The sequence below is a fragment of the Pseudonaja textilis genome, chromosome Z (genome assembly GCF_049901715.1).
Source record: "Pseudonaja textilis isolate UNSWEBS1 chromosome Z, rPseTex1.2, whole genome shotgun sequence".
NCBI lineage: Eukaryota > Metazoa > Chordata > Lepidosauria > Squamata > Elapidae > Pseudonaja > Pseudonaja textilis.
The window spans coordinates 66,348,431-66,374,189 of NC_142008.1; the positions used below are offsets into that span (position 1 = coordinate 66,348,431).

The 25,759-nt window shown below is 38.9% G+C and overlaps 1 protein-coding gene across 2 annotated transcripts in view; it reads right to left on the reverse strand.

Moving 5' to 3' along the window:
- Nucleotides 1–25,759, reverse strand: part of MATCAP2 (microtubule associated tyrosine carboxypeptidase 2) — a 91,072-nt gene that overhangs the window by 27,162 nt on the left and 38,151 nt on the right. For both annotated transcript variants that reach the window (XM_026702246.2, XM_087917600.1), the window contains exons 3-6: nt 22,239–22,382; nt 20,661–20,793; nt 1,706–2,011; nt 1,337–1,434 (exon numbers count right to left, since the gene is read on the reverse strand). In XM_026702246.2, coding sequence (XP_026558031.1) covers nt 1,337–1,434; nt 1,706–2,011; nt 20,661–20,793; nt 22,239–22,382 — 681 coding nt within the window. The remainder of the gene's footprint in view (nt 1–1,336; nt 1,435–1,705; nt 2,012–20,660; nt 20,794–22,238; nt 22,383–25,759) is intronic.

Sequence of the window (25,759 nt, forward strand, 5' to 3'; positions counted from 1 at the left end):
ATACTCAGTTCTTTTTTCTACACATGATGACCCAAATGATACTGTCTCTGCCCTCTCAGGATTCATGGAGGTTGTAGGGATCTGGGTGGGGAACAACAGACTTTAATTGAACCCTGCCAAGATTGAGTAGGTTTATGGAGGCTCAGGATCCAAGTTTTTGTCTTTCTTAGTTCTGGATGAACTAAGGAGAGCATTTGCATAGCTCCAGTTTGTGCAACAATCTGTGACCTTACCTGGATCATGACTCCTTGCACTTAAATTACTCAAGTCACATTCATCTTTCATCTGGACTACTGCAATGTGCTCTACATGGAGTTATCCTTGAAATCCATTCAGAAGCTTCAAATGGTGCAAAGTCCAGTGACAAAAATAGTCTTTGGTGCCCCTAGGATGGTCCATATTACGTGAAGTTTACAGGCTACCTGTCTGCTTTCGAATGCAGTTCAGGATACTGGTTATGACCTCCAAAGTCTCAATAGCATAGGTCCAGGCTACCCAATTAACTATGTTGTCCCACTGGAACAAGCTCATATTATTCATGCCAGCAGAGAGGACCTACTATGGATCCTGTCAGTCAAAGAATTCCAACTATTTGGATCCAGAAGAAGTGTCTTTTTTGCTGCAATACTCACCCTTTCAAATATCTGAGCTTCTGTAGTAAAAATTTGTCCCCACCCTCCTATCCTTCCATAGTAGCCTGAAGACATGGCTTTCCTGTTTGGCCTGGGGGACCAAATAAGGGAGTTCCATGCTGGAGATTGCTGCTTGATTGATGGCAAACTCTCCCTCTCCCTCTTTGCTCCCTACTTTCCACCCATGTTTTTATTATCATATTGATGTATTTCTATTGTTTTTGTTTATTTTAATGTTATATTTTATTTGTTTTGTTTACATTCTTTTAATCTGTTTTCTTATACTCTGTTGTCAGCTGCTTAAAATAATCCTCAACAAAATAGTTAACAAGTAAATTTAACAATGAATAAATATATGAATGAACAAATAAATAAAAAAAGCAAGAGGAACAGGAGAATATGGAATTAGTAAATGTAATGTTTGCCATTTATTTACAAGAATATTAAGGCCACAGATGTCTTCAGTTAAAAGGCAAAACAAGTCATTAAAATTCATAAGATGAGCCTTGAATAAATTCAACATCTCTAATTCATGAATCAAAATATTATCTATCATATTTTCAACATGTCCACTAATCTTTTGACTACTCAATACTTGTTGCTGCTGTTTGTCATGTCAGTTTTTAATATTATTTTAAATATTTGTACTAGAAACAAACCAACCATATTAAGATTGACATTTTCTTATCCAGCCATTTACTCACCTTTCCTAGAGCTGTCAATAAGTAGAAATCAATAGAATGTCGGTATCTCAGAAGTCGTAGGATGCCATCCAAGTAGACCTGATCTTTACTAAAGCAACCTAAAAAAAATCAGAAATTATGGTGGACACTGTAACTTTTAAAACTTTTAAAAATGTAAAATATTTACTTCCACAACATTAAATGATAATTTGAATGAGAAATTTTTAAAAGAAAAATAAAATAAAAATGTCACGCTTACTTGGAAATAAATTTCTTTTGAAGTAGTTGGATTTATAGCTTTAATATAAAGAATTGTGCTATAAGATTACATCCCCCTTAAGTCCCAGTTTCAAACAAAATCTGCAAACTGGTAGATAAAAGAAAGCTTACCTGGTTGTGAAGTATCAGTCCAACCTCTCTTGGCTCGAACACAATAATCCCATCTAGTATTGGGATCAGTGACAAACTTCCCAATGTCCTGAAAAAGGTCTCTGAAGGACATTTGGCTGGCTTGGTAGACAGTGTAATACAGGAGGGCAGCCCGCCACAGGAAAGGATCTTTTCGAAACAGAACACTGTGAATGCTGGCCAGGCCTTCTTCAGTAGGGTTGATGGGTTTTAACCCATGCTTCCGGCGCCCGCTCCAATTGTTCCACAATTGGCTATTGTTGTTAATGCCCCTAAGATAATGAGTTCCTGTAAGAATACACCAACATATATGTAGGCAATATCAAAATGATTACTGAAAAGCAAAGGAGAAATCGAATTAGTCCAAACTTAAAACTGCAATGGGTAAAATCTGGTTCATACTCTGTGCCTTTCTCTTGGACATCTGTCATTCTTGGTCTGTTTTTCTGGCCACAAGAAAAACTTACTACTTTCTAGCACGGCTATTTCGTTCTTTGAATACCATTGTCCTTTTGAGAGGGAAGCTTGACTCTTCCCTAAGTGAAACAGGAAATCTTTTAAGGCTTTTAATCCAGATTTTGATTACAATAAACAACTGGATGGTCAAAGGTACCCTAATATTGATTTAATAACAGTGATCCCAATACCAAACCACCTGGATTTGACCTGTCTTGCTTTGTCTGGTTGAAATTGAACAGAATCAGCTGTGATACAGGAAGACGTGCCTCTGCCCTGTATCAGTTAGATGGAAAGATTCCCCTTGTTACAATTGTAGTACTGGTATGCAAACTATTTAACACACTGTGCAAGATTGCCTATGGAGTGCGTTCTCTGGTTCCCTCAAAGATTTGCAAGGAACAATGCCAGAGGCTATCGCCTAATAGCTGAATTGGACATCCAGTTATGAGCCACTGCTATACCCCCATAAAAGTTTTACATGTAAAGATAGTACTTGACTTACAACAGTTCATTTAATGACCATTTCAAAGTTATAATGGCACTGAAAAAAGTGGCATAACCTTCTTTTACACATACAACTATTGCAGCATCCCAATGGTCACATGATCAAAATTTGGATGCTTGGCAACTGACTCATATTTATGATGGTGGCAGTGTTCTGGGGTCATGTAATCACATTTTATGACCTGTCAAGAAAAGTCAATGCAGAAGCCAGATTCACTTAACAACTGTGTTCCTAGTGCTGAACAAATGGTACATAACAACCAGGGTGGAATTCAAATTTCTTAACAACTGGTTATGTGGGCATGGCCTAATTTGTGAATGTGGCTTGGTGGTCATGTGACTGCGTGGCATGGCCAACTCAATGTCACTCACGTCAAAGGGTGCCTCGCCTGGTCCCTCCCCTCCCAAGGAATGGCTATTCCTTCTCACACCCAGCCTCAACGTTATCTATAGTTCTGTAAAAATTTGTTCACCTTTTTTTGACTTTATTATCTACATACTATAAATGTACTTTCATGGACTACTGAAAGGAGGAAATGGCTCACATGCTTTCCCCAAGAGTGTGATAGGCCACAGCAGTGATGGGATTCAAAATTTTTTTACTACCGGTTCTGTGGGTGTGGCTTATTTGGTGGGCATGGCTTGGTGGTCATGTGACTGAGTGGGTGTGGCTTGGTGGTCATGTAACTGGGTGGGCATGCTGGGTAGTCATGTGATTGGGTGGGAGTAGCCAATTTGACATCACACATGTCAAGGGGTGCCTTGCCTGGCCTCTCCTCGCCTCAGAGATACAATTTCCCTCTCAATTTATTTACTACTACTGAACATCCAAAATACTATGTATTAATCCTATGTATATATGCCATATGTGTACATACATATTACATAGTATAGTGTGTGTATAGGCACACACAAAGATACATTATCTACTATATATACTGTATGTACGCACATGCACACACACACACACACACACACACACACACACACACAGAGCTCTTCTAAAACTATACACATTCAACCTAACTGCATTTGGAAAAAACACACCCATAGTCCACTTTCTGCCACACAAATATTTAACTATAACTTCTGTACATTAGCATTGCACATGCCTTCAGATTTATTTCTCTAGCCTACACATGACCTTTAGACCCAGGAGTTGTCATGAATTGAGTAAAATGTGGTGAAACTCACTTAACAACACTCTTGCTTAGCACCCAAAATTTTGGGCTCAATTGTGGTCATAAATGAAGGACTATCTGCCTTCTTCTGCATGGCATTCTCCTAGTAAACTCCTCTGCCAATTTTCCTCTCTGTTAGAGACACCAAAATAATCCATATTCCAGATGATATAAGGTCTGCTGCTGGAGCAGGGGGATAGATGGCCTCCAAGGTTCCTTCTAACTCTGCTACTCTATGATTCTGTAAGGATCTCCTGCTGGAGCAGGGGGTTGGACTAGAACAGGGATCTTCAAACTTGACAGCTTTAAGACGTGGACTTCAACTCCCAGAATTCCTCCTCTAGTCATGTTAGCTCAGGAATTCTGGGAGTTGAAGTCTACAAGTCTTAAACTTGAAAAGTTTGAAGTCCCTTGGACTAGAAGATGACCTCCGAGATCCCTTCCAGCCCTAGATTCCTGTGCTATTTTTTTTTCAAATAATTTTTATTGTTTTACCAACAGCGCAAATCATATTTACATTTTCAATAGCAGTTTGACATTGACATACAGTGTTATCTTATGTTTTATATCATCAATTCCTATACATCACCAATAACTATTATCCTTATTTGTACTTATTACTAATCTCTATCTTTATCTATTTTATATATCTACATATCATTCTCTTAAGGTCTCTTCTATGTAATCTTTGCTTTTCATTCCTTGTCTCTTATTTTCTAACCATTCGTACCATCTATGCCGAATTGAATAATAATCAGATTCCTCTTTTTCTTTCATTTTTAATGTAAGCATGTCCATTTCCGCAGTCTGTTATTTTTTTATAAGACTAAGTCTTCTGTTGGAACATTAGGCCCTTTCCACATTTGCGCATAAGTTATCCTGGCTGCTGTTAGAATATATAGTTATATATTTTATCTTTTTTGGATATTGCTCTTTGATTATTCCCAAAAGGTAGAATTCTGGTTTGTGTTCAATTTGGTACCCTGTGATTTCTTGTATCCAATCTTTAATTTTGGTCCAATAAATATTGACCTTGGGGCATAGCCACCACATGTGATAGAAGGTACCGTCGACTTGTTGGCATTTCCAACATTTTGGGCTAGTAATTGGTATATTTTGGCTAGTCTTGCTGGGGCTAAGTGCCACCGATAAAAGATTTTGTTTAACTTTTCTTTATATGTAGTGGCTGTTGTTAATTTATAATTTACATTCCATAATTTTTCCCATTCTTCTAAATCTATATTATGTCCAAAATTTTGCACCCATGCTATCATAGTATTCTTTATTGTTTCCTCTTCCATTTTAAAAGCTAACAGATATCTATATGTTTTGGATATGAATTTTTCTTCCGGTCCAATTAAAATTTTATCTAATTGATTTTGCCCCTTATCAAATCCAAATTCTTCTGAATCTATTTTATATCTGTTTTGAATTTGGAAATATGGCCACAATCAATTGTAATTCCCTGTTCTTTTAAGTTCTTGATTTGATTTTAGTTTCCCTTGGGTGTCTAATAATTTGTTATAGTTTATCATTTTCCCTAAGTCCAATCTGTTTAGGTGTATCATGGCCTCCATAGTTGACAACCAATGTGGTACTTTCATATAATGCTTGTTCTTGATTTTCCTCCATGTTTGTACAAGTGAATCTCTTATTAAATGTCGATTAAGATAGGCATGCACCTTGCCTTTTTTCTCCCACAAGTATGTGTGCCAACCTACCTGGAAGTCATGACCTTCTAATGTTAGTATTCTCTTATCTTTTAATTTAACCCAATCCTGAACCCAATTTAGTACTGCTGCCTGATAATGAGGTTCCCATTCTGGTAGCCCAAAACCACCTCTGCTTCTGCTATCCTGCAATTTTAATTTAATGCATAGTTTCTTGCCCAGCCAGACAAATTTAGTTGTTAATTTATTTAATTCAATAAAAATGGTTTTCCTAATTTTATTGGGATCATCTGAAAGAGATACATCAATTTTGGTAGGGTATTCATTTTTAACACTGCAATTCTACCTAGTATTGATAATTGTAGTTTTCCCCACGATTCCAATTCTTTCCTAATTTGTTTAATTTAGTATAATTGTCATTTTTAATTGACGAACACCTAGTAGATATTCCCAAATATTTAATTTTTTTACATTCTGTAATCCAATTTTATTTTCTAGCTCTATTCTCTGTATTGCAGTACAGTTTTTGACTATCATTTTAGTTTTGTTTTTATTTATTTTAAATCCTGCAACCTCCCTGAATTTTTCTATTTCTTGAAGTAGTGTTTGTCCGTTCTTTATTGGTTCTTGCCTATTTGGCAGGAAGCCATTTTGGTCTGAATATATAATCTCACTTAGAATTGGTTTCATTGTCTCCACTAATATTGTCATAAATATTTTGTAATTTGTGTTTAACAACAAGATTGGTCTATAGTTTGAAATCATTTGTTGATCGGTACCTTCCTTCGGAATTAAGGTGACATATGCCTCAGACCAGGATTTTGGTATTCTAGCTTCTAATAGCACCTCATTCATACCTCTAATAGTATTGGTTCAAATAATTTGTACATGTTTTTATACAGTTCACTGGGAAAACCTTTTGGTCCTAACGTTTTGTTGTTTTTCTCCTTTTGTACTGCTTTTTTCAACTCTGCTGGGGTTATTTCTCTATTTAATATTTCCTTTTGTTCTTCCAAAATTGAACCCAAACCATTCTCCTCTAAATATTTTATTATATTTTCCTCCATAATTTCCTCTTTTATACAGTTCCCCCAAATAGCTTTGCGCAATCTGTTTTTTTTTCATCTGACAACATATATTCCCTTCTTTATCTTTCAATTGCTGAATTAATCTTTTTTTTCTTTTTCTACCTTTAACTTATGGGATAGCCATCTACCTGGCTTGTTTGCGGATTCAAAGAAGTTTTGTCTTATAAATTTTAAATTTTGTGCTATTTCCTCTAAAAATGTCAAATTTAATTTGTGTCTAGCCATCATTACTTCTTTTTTCATTGTCATATTTTTAGGGTCTTTTTGGAGTCCATTTTCTAATTCCTTTACCTTTTTCTGCAGTTCGTTTTGTTGTTTCCTCTCTTATTTTTCCTAATTGTGTAGGCTATTGATATTCCTCTCATATAGGCTTTGTAGTTTCCCACAGATTCTGCAAATTTGTATGTTCTTTTAGGTTTATCTTAAAGAATGTTTCCAGTTCATTTTTTATTCTTTGATTATATTCTTTTTGTTTCAGAATTTGTGAGTTTAATGTTCATCTCATCCTTCTTTTCTTCTGCCCTTTCCAAATGATTTTTAATGGGTTATGATCTGCCCATCTATTGGACATTATTTCTACTATATAGGTATCTTTTCCAATTGTTCCATTCACCCACTCGACCAAGATTTATGTGGACTCGAGTAAAATGTGTAATCTTTATCGTTTGAGTTCCTTTTTCGCCATATGTCTTCCAAATCAGTTTCTTTTATTAGGTCAAAAATGGCTTTAATAAATATTTCTTCCCCCCACCACCACCTTTGTTCCTTACAAGTGTAATCTTATTCAATGTCTATGATGGCACTGAAATCCCCAACTAAGCATATATTTTCCTGTCTCCTCTCAATTATTTTCTCATATGGTTTTTTTTATAAAACTCACTTTGATTGTCATTTGGGGCATATATCCCCACCAATAGTATTTGTTTTTGGAGTATATTCAATTGTACCATCAAAATTCTTCCCCGTTCTTCCACGTAAATTTGTTTTGCGCTTATCCCTTTCCTAATATACATAATTACCCCTCTTTTTTTGGTATGCCATTGCTACGTATAGTTCACCTAATTTAGGATATTACAGACATTTACTGTTTTTTTAAATATTCCTGTGCTATTTCAAAGAGTTTTCTGAAACCAGGGTTTGTGTCCTTCCTTCATCTCCTTTTTTTTCTCTTTTCCTCCCTCCTTCCATGTATCCATCCATTCATCCATATATCTCATTCACTTTCTCCTCCCTCCCTCCCGCTCTTTGTCTCCCTTCCTTCCATCCCATCTTTCTTTGTCTATCCCTTTCTCTTTCTTTCTCCCTTTTCTATTTCCTTTTTCTTTTTCTTTCTTGTCTCTTCCTTCTCTCTTTCTCTCTTTTTCCCTCTTTCCTTCTATCTTTCCCGCCCTTTCTCTTTCTCTCTCTTTCTCTCTTTCCCTCTTTCTATCCCTTCCCTTCCTCCTTCCCTCTCTCCTTCTAAAGCTAGGAGACCCATCTGAAACAAACACACACACACACACTTTCAAGTGCCTTCTTAAAGCCAAGCAATCCTACTCCTTTGTAAAACGTGCCCCTCCCCCTTTAAAAGGGTGACAGAGGAAAAGGCAAGCCAGCCAGGTCAGAGCCATCACCACTCCGCTCCCTTCACGCCAGCCTGCATCTCATCCCTTGCCCGGATTCTCCGGCAGCTGCTGGAGCTCACCTGCTGGGAGGCACGGGGTGTGTGTGACCAGGAAGCCCTGCATCACCCAGGGTAGCCGCCCCTCCCTTGTCAGGCCAAGAGTTTTGGCAGAGTGCAGGCCGCTGCTGTGACATTGGTGCAAGCTCCATGTGCTGGAAGGTACAGATGATGGCAGGGGATGTAGATCTCCTCTGGCAAGGTTTGACTGCCTTTCAGGCCCTGCTCTATGCTGCCAGCCAGCCGAGCCCAAGGGTGGTGGTGGGTCCTGGTAAGATCTGGAGTTGGGGGGGGGGGCTGGCAAGGTCCAAGGACAGTGGGAGAGGGGCTAGTGCGACTTGCAGGCTTACCTGTGAGCAGGCAGATCGGGGCTGCTCAGTTAGGGTTAGGGTTAGCCTAACTCAGCTGAAAGGAACAGTGGAGAGGCTTGTGTCGGCTCTGGCCAGGTCAGCGGCTGCTTCTCTCACCTGCTCTTGCTGGAAGAGCGAGAAAGCCTCTCCTGGTAGAGCAAAAAGCTTGCAAGTCCCCTCCCTTTGGGAAATAGCTCCTGGGCCGCAGAAACAGGATTCAACCAGGCTGCTTCTCTGTTGACCAGGAGACATTTCCCGAAGGGAGGGGGACTTGCAAGGTTTTTGCTGTGCTGGGAAAGACTCTCTCACTCTCCCAGCTGGAGCAGCAGGTGAGAGAAGTAGCCACTGATCTTGCCGGAGCCAACAGGAGCCTCTCCACGTGTTCTCTGGTGGACGGCAAAGGGTGGTGGTGGTGGGGAAAGGCGACCAGCGGTGGCGGCAAAATGCAAGTGGTAGGGGAGGGGCAAAACAAAAGGCAAGTGGGGGCAGGCAAACGGGGCTAACAGAGCCTCACTCACTCAGATCAGGCAGGGCCCCAGCAAAAGGCAAGCAGCAATGGCTGGCCTGGTGGGCAGGCAAAAGCAAGCTGCAGGCATGTCATGCATGCGCACAATGTTGCGTATGCATGATAGGGACTGACTGGGCAGAGAGTGGAGAAGCGGGCGGAGAGGGGCAGGGCCAGCCAGAGGCCCGATTTACAGGTTCTCTGAACTACGGAGAATCATACGACTGATTCTACCGAACCGGTCCAAACCAGTAGAATCCCACCCAATAACAACTGCAGTGGTTCACTTAACAACTGTGGCATGAAAAATCACAAAATGGGGCAAATTCACTTAACAGCTGTTTCACATGGCAACAGAATTTTTGGGCTCAATTGTGGTCATAAGTCGAAGACTATCTGTAATTATGTGGAATATGTGTGTGTGTGTGTGTTTATTAAGTTTTCGCGGGTATTTATATGTATGGTATTCAGTTTTGTTCGGGTATTTTCCCATGTCATTATAATTGTGCTTTTAAAGTTATAGCAAGGTTTCAGCAGAATCTCATCTGCCATCATCAGGCTTCTGTATAGTGTTCGTCTGTGAGTCAGACGAACACTATACAGAAGCCTGATGATGGCAGATGACATCCTGCCGAAACGTTGCTATAACTTTAAAAGCACAACTATAATGACGTGGGAAAATACCCAAACAAAGCTGAATACCATATATATATTTATATTTATGTATGTTTACTTGTCTTCTGTCATGTTTTCATCATATGTTAAATAATAACTGACTTAATAGATTAAAAAGATAACAAAAATATGAATTTATGTAACAAAGCAGACTTAATGAAATAATTTTTAAAATATATATTTGCTTTTATATGTAGTCTACTAAAAATATTACAGGTTAATAACCACTTATGCAGTGACTATTCAATCTTGCAATAGTGATGAACAAATGGTACATACAATTGATCTTTGCAATATCCCCATGGTCACATGATCAAAATCTGTCACAACATCTTGTGATAATGTGGTCTTCTTTGCCAGCTTCTGACAAGGAAAGTCAGTGGGAAAGCTGGCAGGTGATCACATGATATCCCCACATAGTGACCTTTAATGATTCATTTAACAACAGAACCAGGACTGCCAAAACTACCATCATTAAGCAGAATGACCAATTGCCATTGTAAATTGAGGACTACCTGTATTATGCTTCATTGCTGGATTAAAAAGGTCTCTCTATGCACATGTCGAACTGCTGTGTTTATGCTGTGCAGAGGTCCATATGACCCTGAAATTTTTTTTCTACTGCTGTTACTTAGAGAGTCCTCCCATTAAAGTTTAGGCAACACTTAAGGCAGTGCTTGTAGGAGATGAACAGGCTGAGCCTGAAGGTGGGATTAAACACATCATCTGTCTGAAGGCCCTATACTCCTGAAAGAGTCCAGTTGAAGTCTGATTCTTATCTGGTGACAATTTGCCTTGACCATCAATAGATCAGATTCTTATGTATAGGCTGCATGGAATAAATTTTCAGTGCTTTTGAACTCTATCCTAGCTCTTGGTTTCTTGCACTTGACAGTGCTACTTTTTTATTAATTAATTTATTTTAATTTTTTTTATAAAGTTTTTATTGTTTTTTAACATACAAACAAACAGACAAAACATAAAAACATCAGCTCCCCCATATTTATATACAAACAGTGAGTCGGTTGGTTCATCAGTTTTGTGCGTTCACTTCATAGTCACGATTACAAATATTGGAATGTGCTGAGATGAGTAGATTGACTTTTGAAATCAGAGAGCAAGAAGATAAACAATTTTATATAATTTGGGATCTTTTCTATCAATGGCTGAATGATGAAATACAAAAATAGAATATTTGAAATGTTAGATAATAAGGAATAATATTGAATTTATTTTTCTTTTCTCTTTTTTGGTATTGGATATTATATTTATATAATGGTTTTCTTTTTCTTTTTTTCTCTCTTATTTTAGGATAGAACTGGCACGATTATACGATTTGTTTTAGAATAAATTACTTAAAATATAGTTATCTCACAAAGGCATGATCGAATAAAAGTATAGTCAAACTTTTTTTTTTTTTAATAATGATATGATGATTTATAAGTTTGTATTGACAATAAGAGTTATAAGGTAATTGTAATTTATTTTATTTTTAAAAACAAAATTATAAATCTCTATTTACATTAACAGCATTGTGTCATTTGTAATACATGTTTCCTTTTATATTATACCTATACATCAATTCTTATTTCTATATTCTACCCATTTTTACCCCCTATCCCAAACCGCATAATAGTCCGATTCATTCTTGCCTTTTAATTCTGCTGTGAATTTATCCATTTCTGCACGGTCCATTATTTTTTGTATCAGATCTTCTTCAGGTGGTATCTTTTCTTTTTTCGAGCCCTCTGAGAAAGCTATCCTTGCCACCATTATAATATGTATAATGATGTATTGGATAGACTTGCTAAATTTTCTCTTAAGTATTCCTAATAAAAATATTTCCGGTACAAGTTCTAATTGGTATTCTGTAATTTCTAACAGCCATCTTTGTATCCTCATCCAATATTTTTTAACTTCTGGGCATTGCCACCACATATGCAAAAATGTTCCTTCTTTTTGTTTACATTTCCAACATTCTGATTTTGTGTTTGGGCATATTTTAGCCAGTCTTGGTGGGGCTAGGTGCCATCTATAAAACATTTTGTACTGATTTTCTTTAAATGCTGTTGACAATGTCAGTTTACAGTTATTAATCCACATTTTTCCCAATCCTCTAATTTAATATTATGACCTATGTTTTTTGCCCAGGCAATCATTAGTCCCTTCACTATTTCTTCTTCTAGTTCCACTTCCAAAAAATAATTATACATTATACATTCTTCCTGTCAAAATTTGGTCTAGTTGTTGTAAATCTTTTTCTATCCCATGTTCTTCTAAATCTTTTCAAAACTTTGTCTGAATTTTTAAGTATGACCACCGATCTATAATTATATCCTGCTCTTTTAATTCTTCAATATTTTTAAGGTTCCCGATTATCTAATAATTCTTAATATCTAATCAATTTTGTATCCCTTGTATTTGGATATAATATTACTTCTATGGGTGAATTTTGTATCCCTTGTGTTTGGATATAATATTACTTCTATGGGTGAAACCCAACTCGGTATTTTCATATAATGTTTTCTCTTTACTTTTTCCCAACTTTGTAATAGTGATTCCCTTATCAAATGTCTGTGAAAGTATGAATGAGTCTTATTTTTTTTGTCCCATAGAAAGGCATGCCACCCTGCTTGTAGATCGTGGCTCTTGATTGCTAATATTCTTTTATTTTTTTAAATTTATCCACTCCTTTACCCACATTAAAACTGCCACTTGATAATACAATTCCCATTTTGGGAGTCCAAAGCCATCTCTACTTCTACTATATTGTAGCATCTTTAAACTTATTCGTGCTTTTTCACCCAACCATATAAATCTCGAAACTATCTTATTCAATTCCTGAAAAAAAAATTTCTAATTTTATAGGAATTGTCTGGAAGTAATATAATAGTTTTGGTAAGATATTCATTTTTATCATTGCCATCCATCCTAATAGAGATAATTGTAATTTTTCCCAATTTGTTAAATCTTTCTTTATCTGTTGAATTAATTTCTTATAATTTCCTCCTTTATAGAGGAACATCTCCTCGTTAGCCAGATTCCCAAGTATTTAATTTTTTTAATCCCATTTTTCCCTCTCTTTTTTTTGTTGTTGTTCTTTCTCTGTCAAATTTTGGGATAATATTTTTGTTTTTTCTTTGTTAATTTTTAATCCTGCTACTGCCCTATATTTCTCCAATTCTTATAACAAATTATCCCCTGACTCCATTGGTTCTTTGATAAAAATAACACCAGGTCATCTGCAAATGCCTGTACCTTATATTCTTCTCTTTTAATCCTCAGTCCTATTTCCATATTTTGTCTGATTTGGGTTAAAAGTACTTCTAGTGTCAAGATTAAAAGTAGAGGTGACATTGGACATCCCTGCCATGCGGGGAGTACTCCTTTCATTATTTTAAAACTCTCAGTGCTCTCTCCATTTATGATCACCCTGGCTTTTTGGTTTAAATATATTGTACCTATCATTTTTCTAAATTTTGTTCCAAATCCCATATCCTTCACCTGTTGAATTAAAAACTGCCAATTAAGATTGTCAAATACCTTCTGAACATTCAAGAAAATCAGTGCTGCCTGCTTTCCGAGTGGGCCTCATAATATTCTAGTACATTTAATACTATCCTCATATTATTTTTTATCTGTCTGGAAGGTAGAAAACCATTCTGATCTGAATGTATAATTTTGTTCAGTACTATTTTCAACCCTTCAGACATTATTGTAGCAAAGATTTTATAATCTGCATTCAGTAACAAGATTGGCCTATAATTTTTTATTTGTGATCCATCTCTTTTTGGGGGATTAATGAAATATATTCTTTGGTCCATGATTCGGATAATTTAGTATGGTCCAATACATCATTATACAAATCTAACATCACCAGTTCAAAACACTCATAGAAACATTTATAAATTTCTGCAGGAAGTCCATCAGGCCCCAAAGTTTTGTTGTTTTTCTGTTTTTGCACTGCCATACACAATTCTATAGCTGTTATTTCTTTTCTTAGTATATCTCTCTGTTCCACTCTTTTTTCCCGTAGACCCTTCTCTTTTAGGTATTGTTGTATATTATTTTTATGCACCTTTTCCTTTTTGTATAATTCTTCAAAATAATTTTGCACTATTCTTTTCTTCTTTGCCATTTGATATTGTAAATTCCTGTTATCGTCTCACAACTCTTGTATCAACTTTTTCTCTTTTTAATTTATGGGCTAACCATCTCCCTGGCTTGTTAGCATGTTCAAAAAAGTTCTGTTTCACTATTTTTAACTCTACTCTTTCTTCCTGATTTATAACATTTAACTTGTGTCTAGCTAAGATCATTCTCCCCCCTCAGTTTCTCATCTTGTGGTGTTTTTTGTAGTCTACTTTCTAGCTCTTTATTCTCCTCCTTTAACCTATTTTCTTTCTGCCATCTTTCTTTATTTCTTTTTGCCATATAGGCTATTGTTATTCCCCTCAAATAGGCTTTCACTGTATCCTATAGTGTCTGTAATGATGTTTATTGAATTGTATTTTCCTTAAAGAATAGTTCAATTTCTTTTTTAATTTTTGACACATATTCTTTTTTGTTTACAATTTGGGAGTTTAATTCCATCTTCTCCTTGTTTTTTTTTCTTCCCTTCCAAATTATCTTTAGGGGGTTGTGGTCCGCCCATACATTTGTCATAATCTCTATTGCTTCTAACTCATTTCCTACTTCTACATTCATCCATGCCATATCTAATTGGAACCATGACCTATGCAGGTTCGAATAGAAAGTATATTCTTTTTTCCCCAAATTTAATCTCCTCCACTGATCCAACAAATTTAATTCCTGTATCATATCAAAGAAGGATGTTGGCAGTTTTTCTTGTCTTTTTATTTTTTTGTACTGTTAATATAATCTTTTTTTATATCTACCACCACATTGTAATCCCCCACTATACGTATGTTTCCTTGTCCAATTTCTAAAAAAGTTTCATGTAATTTACTATAAAATTCACTTTGGTTTTCATTTGGGGCATAATTTGTAACTAATAGCATTTGCTTCTGGCATATCTCTAATTCAAGTATCAAAACTCTTCCATTCGAATCAGCATATTTTTCTACTGCCTTAATTCCTTCTTTGATATATATTGCTATTCCTCTGTTTCTGTTCTGCCAGGGCTGTAAATAATCTTCCTAATTTTGGGTATTCTAAACACTTCCGGTATTGTTCTTTAATGTGTACTTCTTGTAGGCATATTATTTCTACTTTTTGTTTTACCAATCTTGTTAATGTTTTTTTTGGTGGGATTCAGTCCATTAATATTTAACTATATTAACCTGGTTTCTTCTTCCGTCATCCTACTTATGACTTGGTATCTGTCTTCTATTAATTCTTATGTCCCTTTGTGGGCATGTTCTTAGTGTTATTTCTTCTTTCTCTCCTTGCTTGATTTCTTTTTTACTTCCTCCTTCTTGTTCTATTTCTCCTAATTCCTGTTGTTGATCTTGGCTTCTGGTCTCCAGTTCATCCTTGCTACTGCTTTCTTCTTCTGGTCCCACAATTTTATCATACAAATCCTGTGCCTTATCCAGGTTATCTATTCTAATCCTGTTCTCCTGCCATGAAACCAACATCCCTTCTGGGATTAGCCACCAGAACATCATATTTCTTTTAATCAATTGTGTTGCCAGAAATTTATAATCTCTTCTCTGTTCTCTTACTTTCTTTGGGATATGTTTTAACGTTTATATCTCTTTATCTTTATATATTAGAGGTTCATCCCTTGTTACCATATATATTATATCCCTTACTTTTTTCTAGCAAATCTAACGTGGACTTCTTGTGGTAATCTATTGTGTCTTGCATAGTTGGTCTGGATTCTATAGGTTTCGGCGATTTCTAGAAATATCTCTTGACTATCTCTCTGCAGTGCTTGCGCAATTAGCTCTGCCATGATGGTGCTTAAATCTTCCTCTTTGCTCTCCATAATGTTCTGGAACCTCAAATAGAAGGCTGCAAGATCCATCTCCAAATGAATAAATTGTTTCTCTAATTCCTTGTTCATTGTCATCATTTTTTGTCCACTAATTCCAATTTCTTCTCATTTTGTTCTGATCTAATTTCCACTACCTGTAATTTTTGCTCATTCTTCTCAATAGCTTGTTGTATCATGTCTACTTTGGCTTCTAATTTATTAATGTCCCCCTTCATTTCCACATGGTCATATTTCCTGCATCTTCATCATGGTTTCTTGAATTGCCAACAGTGTTGTTTGTATTGTTTGTATATTAGATGTTGCGCTTTGTTTTTTGGCACCCAACATTCCCTCAATCCTCTTTTGACCAGGTGGAGATGAAACTGTCAGTGATGGGTTGGATGTTATCTTCTTTGCTGTTTTCAAAGTTGTTGTTATGGCACTTGTCATATTTCTTAGACTTCTGTTTACTTCTGCCCACACTACCATCCATTTTATATTTTATGTTAAGAATTAGTTTAGATTAGTCTCTTTCTCTGCTAATGTCTCTACTTATTTTTCTGTTTAATAACTTACTCTAACCTCTCAGGTTCTCCTTATTTTTTAAATATTTAAACCTTTCAATTTCACTATATCTCTACCTATCACAAAACATACACTTATCACCAATAATTACTTCTCAGCCCAACCTCTTCTTAAATTCTTATCTTATTTGTATATTAATTAATTCATTTTAATCTATATGCTAACTGTTATTAATTCTATTGAATAATAGTTATCTTAAATAATTCATTAATAGTTCAATAAATAGAATAATAACAATCTTATCAGTCTACTAATCTAATTAATCAATATCTCTATTACAAAGAAAAATATGATTGCAAATAAGAACCTAATTATATATAAATATGAAAATATAAATGTTTCAATTCATCACTATGTTTATAATTGTAAATATATAACTTTTATAATTACAATAAGCAAACAGTATATGCAAGTCTATATTTTTCCCAAAGTCTCTTGACTTCTCTTAATTTAGGATTAATAAGTAGTCCCATGTTCTTTATTTAATCACTCACTGTCAGCACCTTCAGACACTGCCCTTCAATCTACTTTTGTTCTGTTATCTCAGGAGTTCCTTTCTCCTCTTTCTTCAAATCTCAACTTTACTTTCTGCTTTCCTTCTCCTACTTCTGTTTCTTTTATCCCCCTTACTCTTCTCGCTTTCAAACTGGATCTTCAATTTCTTCTTCCAATCTCCTTCAATCCAATGTCCGTCCAATCGTTCTTCTCTCACCACCTCACTGTTTCCTTCCTTTTCATTTCGCTACCCAGGATCTTTGTTTTATTTCCTTTTGATCCCCTTCCTTCCTTCCGAATCCTCCTCTGCATGTCCACTCGTTTTTCCTCGCCTCGTCCTGGAATACTTCACTCAAAGTTCTGCGTCCTCCCTTTTCTCAGTCTTTTCCATCTTTACTAACTTGCTGATTCACTGCTCATTCTGCCAAATCACTGCCTGTTCTTTGGGGATTCCCTATCTGCCAGAGCTTCCTTTTTCAGTGAATATTCAGGACTCACTTTTTCTGGCAAATCACCATTGCACCATTGTGCCTCTTTTCGATCAGCTATAACAACACAATCTGTTAACAAGATCTTCACTTTCTTATCATCTATAGCTAGTCACGGCCTCGGGTCTGCCATACTGATATAACAGGCACTTTCACTTTGGGTTTAAAAAGTTTCCTTTCGTGGCGGCGGGTGATTGCCTTTCACCACAACGTTATCCAGGCTTCCCCTCTATTCTGCACAGCTCTCCAGGCTCTTTGCATGCCCGAAGGGTCCCCCAAAGTGGAAAAAACAGGGTCCAGGGACAAACACCATTCTCCTTTCCCCTTTTCGCCGTGATGTCAACACCGGAAGTCTTCAACAGTACTCCTTTTTTTTAAAACAAATTTTATTGATTTTCAAAAACAATACACAAACAAACAAAACATAAAACATAAAACATCTTTTCTGAAAGCAGCTTGATCCCGGGTTATATCTCTTCGTACAGACACAAATTCAAATTCATGTTCATTTTATATACCATTCCATATCTTACTGCCATTTTACATTTTCTATATAGCTTCTCCCCATTTTTAACTTTCTAGATTTTATTTTATTTATCTCATCTCAGTTCAGATCATTATGCTTATTATTTTTTGTCTGTCCTGTTTCCAGCTACCTATTATCTTCTCCCTTTAAACAAAATTTCTCCTGTACACCGATTGGCGTATGACGCCTTTATCTCTTTCCCCTAAATATGTAACACTTAACTGCCATTTGGATTCTGCTTAGCGCATTCTAAAGTTACACACTATACTTTTAGAAAAAGAAAAAATTATAAATATCTAATATAATTAAAACAATCCATACCAATTCAAATCTATCATTAATATTAATATTCATTTAAATCTTAAACATTTTACATATTACTTTTCAGTTAAATATCATACTTTTATGGGAACACTTATAAACTTTCCATAGTTATTTCCCCCCCACTTCACTTATATTTTAAAACATTGTGTCATTAAAATGTTCCCATTCCTTCCTAATTCAATTCCCTCATTTATTTTATTGCCTTCCTTTTGTTCACAAAAATTTCACTGAATTACACTGAATATTTTATCCCATTTTTTAATCACATGTTGTTTCCAATTTTCTAACATTATTTCTAATACAAATATAACAATACAATCTTATGTACCTTTGCAGAATCCCTTTTTCAATTAAGTTTTTTTCCATTATCTCTAAATAAATCCTGTTTCTTTACATCTTGCTCCACACCATTGAAACTTCTCATCCCTTCCTTCCTCCCTTGCTTCTTCTCCCTGCCCTTTTTACCCCTTTGTCTCTCCACCTCCATTTTCCTCTTCTGCATTCCCCCTTTCTGTTGTTTTCTAACATTATATCCACTTTTCACCTTATTTTTCCCTTTTTTGGTTGTTTTTTTTAGATCTTAAAGTCTCCATTTTCTTTTCCCCCTTTCCCCTTTCTTCCCCAAGTAAAGTTACTTGTTCATCGAAGATGGCTTCTTCTTTGTCCCAATCATCTTGTTGCGCAGTCAGTTTCTCATAGGTACAAATCACAATTTCTAAGAATTGAAAAACAGAGCCAAGAGAGCCTTTCCCTTCTTGTTCCCCTTCTTTATATTTTTTTAATTCAATTTTCAGTTCATCCACAAGTGATGCCATTGTAGAAAAAAAAACTTTTTTTCCAAACAACCACCCAAATGTTTTTAGTCCTTTCAAAAAGTCCCAAAGTCACCAAACAGTCCAAATAAGCTGTTTCTTTTAACACTTTCTTCTTTCTTCACTTTCTCTTCCTGGGGTTACTGTTTAGTTACAAAATTCCAGTTAAAATGTATCTTTTAGAAGTCTTGTTAGTATTTAATGATTCTTTTAAGTTCTAGGCAATCTCCTCCTGTCTTCCAAATCCTGCTCCTATTCTTTTCCTTTCCCTTCCCACTTACAGCAAAAAAAAATTTTTTTAATGTTCAGAAATCCTTATTATCCCCTTGACATTTAATTATCCAGTTTAGTTACCTATTGGTGCCAAAACGGTTTTTTCCGATTTCTCATTCATTTCTGTTCGCTGTCAACGTTAGGAAGGAGAGTGAAAAAAAAAAAACTTTCCCTTTTAACTTTCATTCGCCACTTGCAAGTCTTTGGGAACGATGTATCTTTTGCAAATTTTAAATTCCAGGGTACCTTAATTGTTATTTTTTGTCCTGGTCAGCCAAAAACTTTCACTTCTTAACTTCCTCCTGCACTTTCTTTTCCGGCTGAGTGCTTCTTTGAGGCGGCCATTTCAGACCACTGCTCTACTGCCTTCGGAAAAGGGAGTTTAGCCGGCTGGGGAGGAGAGGTGCGATTCCTCTCGACCCTGCCAGATCTCCCCTGTCTTCACCACCTTCTACGGGGTGGCTTAGCCCCGAAGCCAGGTGGCTCGGGGCACTCCAGCGGTGAGCGCAGGCAGAAACCGCGCACGATCGCGGATTCCTGCCTGCCCCAAAGTGCTGCAAACCGGAACTCCGACAGTGCTACTTTTTAAGAGAAGCAGAAACCTGAAAAAAACTCAAGCTATTCCAATGATGAACTGAAAAGTTCTGCACTCACGAGAGATTCAAAATAAATTTTCTGAATCCTTTTTACAAGAATCCTAGTTTTCCTCTTGCTCCACCAAGAATAGGCTATTGTGACTACAAAGCTGCTTTTTTTCTAGCCAGAGAGACAGAATTCTTCAATGGCCACCAGCCACTAAAGGGACTTCTCGGAATGATAAAAAAACTATTTGACTCTGAATCAAAAGCATGAAGCAGTTTGCCTCCAAAATTCAATTTTATTTTAGCACAAATAGTGGGTTGTTACATTTAGTGGTTTACAAACATTATTTGAAAAGGGCATTCTAATATTTTTGCAAAAGCCTGTTTCCAGCCCATGTTTGCAAAAGCAATCAAAATATAGTGTACATGAAGTATACAGGATTTGTGTTTCCATACGAACAGATAAACAGCAAGTGAGAACATGTGCCCAATTTTCCCTTTGCCTGCTAATTTTATTTTTTTTATTTATATCTATCCTGCCGTTATTTTTATAAATAATTCAAGGCGATAAACATACATAATATTATAATATTTTCCCCACAATAACTCCCCTGTAAAGTGTGTTGGGTTCAGAGAGAGTGAGGGGCCAAAGTCAGCAGCCAGCCTGCTTTTATGCCTAAAGTGGGACTAGAACTCAGTCTCTTGGTTTCTAAATTGTTACTTTAAACACTAGACTAAGCTGCTATTCCCTTTAACCATTTTCTCAAAGCTGGAGTACTTTGGGTTGGGGAAAATTCAAAACGGAATAATTATTACGTACCTATTTCATGTCTGAGCATCCCTTCTAACCAATGTTCCCTTGCAGTGGAAATATTGATGGTAAGAGTTGGACGGCCATTCACCACAGTCATTGAGGCCCGAGAAAGCAAATCTTCAGAAAGGTGAACCACAATCTGAGGAAGAAAAACAAGCCTTAGAAGATAAAATGATATCACTATTCATATTTTGGATTCAACCATGTACTCCTTTTCTATAAAATTTATTTTATTATATTCACTACCATGTTTCTCCAGAAAGTAGGCCAGGTTTTATTTTCTTTTGACTCCTGAAAAAATGGCTAGGCCTTCTTTTTGGAGGGTTCTAATTATTGACTCAACTCACAGCGGTGGCACCAGCAGCCTCACCTAGCAGGAGCCCTCTGCTGGCCCACTTCTTCTGTCGCTGCTTGCCGCCACTCACACGCATCACCCAGGCCTTCGTTTCGCCTTCAGATGCCTTCCAGAAAGCCCTCTGCAGCCAATAATACAGCTCTGCAAATGCCTTCTGGAAAGCCCTCTGCAACTGATAATAGAGCCTGGATCGATCTGGAGCTGTTATCGGCTGCAGAGGGCTTTCCGGAAGGCATCTGAAGGCGAAACGGAGGCAAGGGTGATGTGTGTGAGTGGCGGCAAGCAGCCACAAAAGTGGGCCAGCAGTAGGCTCCTGCTGGGCGGGGCTGCTGGTGCCACTGCCGCTAGGTGAATCAATAATCAATAAACGGAGGCCAGGGTGATGCGTGCAAGTGGCGACAAGCAGCCGCAGATGATGATGAGGTAGGTGTCAGGATGTGCAAGTCCTGGTAAATAGGGCAGCTCCACCCCCCCAAGCTTATTTTTTACCTGTGTGCTTCACCCCACCCCCTGCACCCTGGAGTGAGCAGGGTCTTAACTATGGCTAATTGTGTGGGTGGGGCTTAATTTGATTGCATGAGCTCAAAAACGATAGGGGTTCTTTTCAAGGTGGGTCATCTTTTTGGAGAAACACGGTATCAGTGGTGGGTAATAGTTCAAATGTCTTTTTGTTTTGTAGGATTATATTGCTTGCTTGCCCAGATGGCACAGTGGTTAAAATGCAGTGTTGTAGGCTCTGCCCAAAGCCTGAAGTTTGATCTTCATGGGGCTCAAGGTTGATTCAGCCTCCCTTCCTTCTGAGACTGGTAAAATGAAGACCAAAAATATTGGGGGCAATATGCAAATAATGCTTCTATATTATAAACTGCCCAGCGAGTGCTGTAAAGCACTATTGGGCAGTATATCAATCTAAGTGCTATTGCTATACTTCTTTCTAAACTCAAGGCAACATACACGCACTTTGTCCTCCATTTCTTTTACCTATTTCTGTATCTAATCTGAAACATGACTTAAACAACAGTGGATGCATTCATACAGGAATGTATACCTTATTCTAAAAAAATAATTGTTAGTTCCTGCATCATACGGTTATCACTCTTTAAAGACAGCCTGTTACCATTAATTATGTATGCATGTCACTTGTAGAAATGATGGTTAACATAAAACTACAGTTAGGAATGTGGATAAATTATGACTCTCTATTTCAAAGAAATACTGCAAAACCCAACCTCGCCTAGGCAGCCTTCTTTCGCCATATATTTTCGGACATGATTCCAAATGCGACTCCTAGGCAGCAGGCTTCCTCCGGTGGACTGTTCAAAATTTTCATAACTTCCATATTTTTGCAAAGTGAGTTCCATAATTCTGATAGCCTGTGACAAAAATGTAGCAGACATAAATGTTAAATATGCTAAATGTTCTAATCGGTGACTGTGTTTGCTTTTGGCCTTAGAATTATGTGTATCACAAGAGCAGGTTGTCTAGGTAGATATTTCTTCTCTGATGAATATGAACAGGACAGATGCTTTAAGTTCCACATCAAGATTAAATATATGACTTTTTTCTCATATTTCCAATTCAGGGCTGGTGTTGGAGGAAAAGTCATACTCAATCCAGTTTAAGGAGCCAAAAAGCAGTTTCATGCTAATAATTGGCTTATTGGCCCATTATATTACCCTGTCTTTGCAATGTCCTTTTCTAGACATTTGTGGTGGTGACCAGGAACACTATCCCTTGGGTAGTTACAATAGTGAGGTAAAAAGCAAGGCACCTGATTATCTTCAAAATCTCTTTTCAAAAATTTCTCTGCTGATCTGACAGCAACATGTCTGAATGAAAATTAACATTGTTCAGAAACCATTCCAATAATTTCAACAATTGGGCGTTGGTTCTTACCTGACACGCCATTTCTCTTCGAGCTGCGAGGATCATCCAGAGAGGGGGTAGTGCTTCAGTCTGCGTCATTGTAGCTGAGCTTAATTATGAGGAACGCTCCGCCTTCCATCACGTGGCTCCGTTGCCGGCGTTCCCCAGTTTATGCGAACGCGAGAGAAAAGAGAAATTCATACTCTCATCTTACTAGACTTAAGGTTCATTGGTCGAAACAAGACTCCACCAGACGGTGAAAGAATACGGTGGGGCTGGATGATCCTCGCAGCTCGAAGAGAAATGGCGTGTCAAGTAAGAACCAACACCCATTCTCCTTAGAGCTGCTCGGATCATCCAGAGAGTGGGACATACCAAAGCTTGGCTGTCCTACGGGAGGGACTCCGTCTGGTTCGGGAGCCTCTCCGGGTCCTGAGGACCCGCTGTAGGACTCGTCTGCCAAACGAGGCTTCCGCTGAGGCAATGTGCCAAACCAGTAAGGTCTCCTGAAGGGAGACGAGTAGGCCCAGGTGGTGGCCTGGCAAATGCCAATGACTGGGCCCGTGGTGGCCCAAACTGCTGAGGAGGCCTCACCTTGGTGAGATGTGCTGTTATTCCGCTGGTCCTGGCGGAGCCTGTGACAAGTAAAATCTAGCGACGGAGGGTGAAAGAGGCTGACTTGGGACTTATGACCCCACGTGCGGAAGCTATTCCGAGTGGTATCGTAGATTCAGGTAGTTAAGGACCGACTGGCAGCTAAGATGGTATCAATAACCTGGTCAGAGAGTTTCTCGCTTCCCAGGCGACTCCATTCAAGCTGCCGATGGCTAGGGTGAGCCGCAGGGGATCCGGATGTAGAAGGGGCCCTTGAGGAGGGGAGGTCCCATTTGGAGGGATTTTCCCGAGAGGAGCCACTGATAGGTTGCGGAGGACCGCAATCATGGGCACCTGGGCCAGAAGAGGGCCACCAGAAGCAGTACTGCTTTTTGTGAGGCAGACCTAGAATGACTGCGTGACTAGGTCTAGTGGAGGGAATGTGTATAGAGGCCCTGGGGGCCAGGGGTAACGGGGCGTTGTAGTTTTTCGGCCCCTGGGAGGGCGCCTCGAGAATCTTGGGAGTCGTGCATTGAGAAGGGATGCCAAGAGGACCCCTATCGGTAGGCTGGAGGTCGTGGGAGCCTCCTTGAACAGAAATGAGCTCTACTTTGAGACAGAGAACAATGCACACCGCCCGGTAGCAGGGGCGCTATGCTTCTCTCATCAACCGTATGGACTGTGTGGTCCCTTGTCTGTTAACATGAGCCTGGCGATGACGCTGCCCGTGAGGGTAAGAACAAGACGCCCACGTACCTGCGGGAGGGAGCTATGAAGGGCCAGAACAGTGGCGTGAGTTCCAACTAATCTATCCTACATGCCTGGTCTGTCTCCGACCGTTTGCCCCGAGCCATGAGCGAGTGGATGAGGGCGCCCCATCTGGACAGGCTGGAATCTGTGGGGAGGGTGAGCTGTTGGGGCTCCTAGAGGTAATGACCCTCGTTGATGATGGGGTTGGTCCACTCGAGAAGAGACGTGAGGACCCCTGGTGGAACCTGGAACAAGAATTTCAAATGGCTTCTGCCGGCCTTAGAAATGGGAGCAGGAACCCTGTAGGGGTCTGGTGCGTAAACGGGCCCAGGGAACAATGGGAATGCCTGAGACCATCTCGGCCAATAGTTTAGGCCCTTCTAATAGAGTTACCCCTTTTTTGATCACCGTTTACGCTTGACAGAATTCCGGATGTTAAGGGGACTTCTGAGGAAAAAAAGGGACCTTTCCCTTTAACCGGAACAATTACGGACCCCAAGGGGTTATCCAATTAGATGGTGACAGATGGCCCTTGTCAGTTTGCGAGGAAGTGGTCTTGGAGGGCAGCGAGAGTAGCTCTGGTGTTCCTCTGCTTGGCGTCTGGAGCGGGACAGGATGAGGAGTCATCCAGGTGGCAGTGGAGACGCCCGGGGGGGTGTTCTGAGGTGAGCTGCTAGGGCCGCGAGGACCTTGGTAAGGGTTCTCGGGGCAGATGCCAACCCAAGGGGGGGGCCACGTATTGGGGCGGCGGAGATTGTAACAGGATTGGGATGTCTGGTGTGTAGGAGAGAGCCAGTTCCCTTGCCTGGAGCCCAGTAGAAGGACTGTAAGTTGAGCATCTGAAAACTGCGGTGGATCAGGAAATGATTAAGCCATATTAGGTCTAGGATTGCTCTCCATCCACCTGAGGATTTGGAGGCCATGAGGAGGTGGGAGTAACAGCCCCGCCCTCATTGGGAAGGTGGAACGAGTTGGGTGGCCTGAATGTTGTGAAGGAGATGAATGGTGGAATCCATTAAACTACGCTTGGTGGGGTCCCTCGAGGGGGGTGCCCTGGAAAGGTCGGGGGAGCACACTGAATTCCGGGCGAGTCCAAGCGGAATAGTAACACGGACCCGGGCAGGGAAGTAGAGGAACCCCAAGGGTCGGTGACATGTCTGAGGCATGCGCCAGTGGGGCGGGGGAGCGGGACCTGTATTGGCGCCGGAAGGGCCTCCCACATGATCCCCTGAGGGGAGTCCTGTAGGAGCCACCCCCCGGTTCCTGTCGCCCAAGTCGGCGGATCCTGGAGAAGGAATGGCCGAAAGAAGTGGTACCTGGGCGGGGAGGGAGACTGGAAGAAGGTCAAGAGGCCCTTTCCGAAATGGCTGAGGGGTTCTGGGCTCTGACCTCTGAAAGGGGAGGGGAGGACTTGTTCCCTGCTTCGGCTCTCGACTGGCAGAGATTCCAAGGCTGTGCCGAAGAGTCTGTCCCCTTTGATGGGAGCCGTGACCAATTTGACTCTGTAACCAGGGAGGTTATGGTTCTAGAGGAACACTTA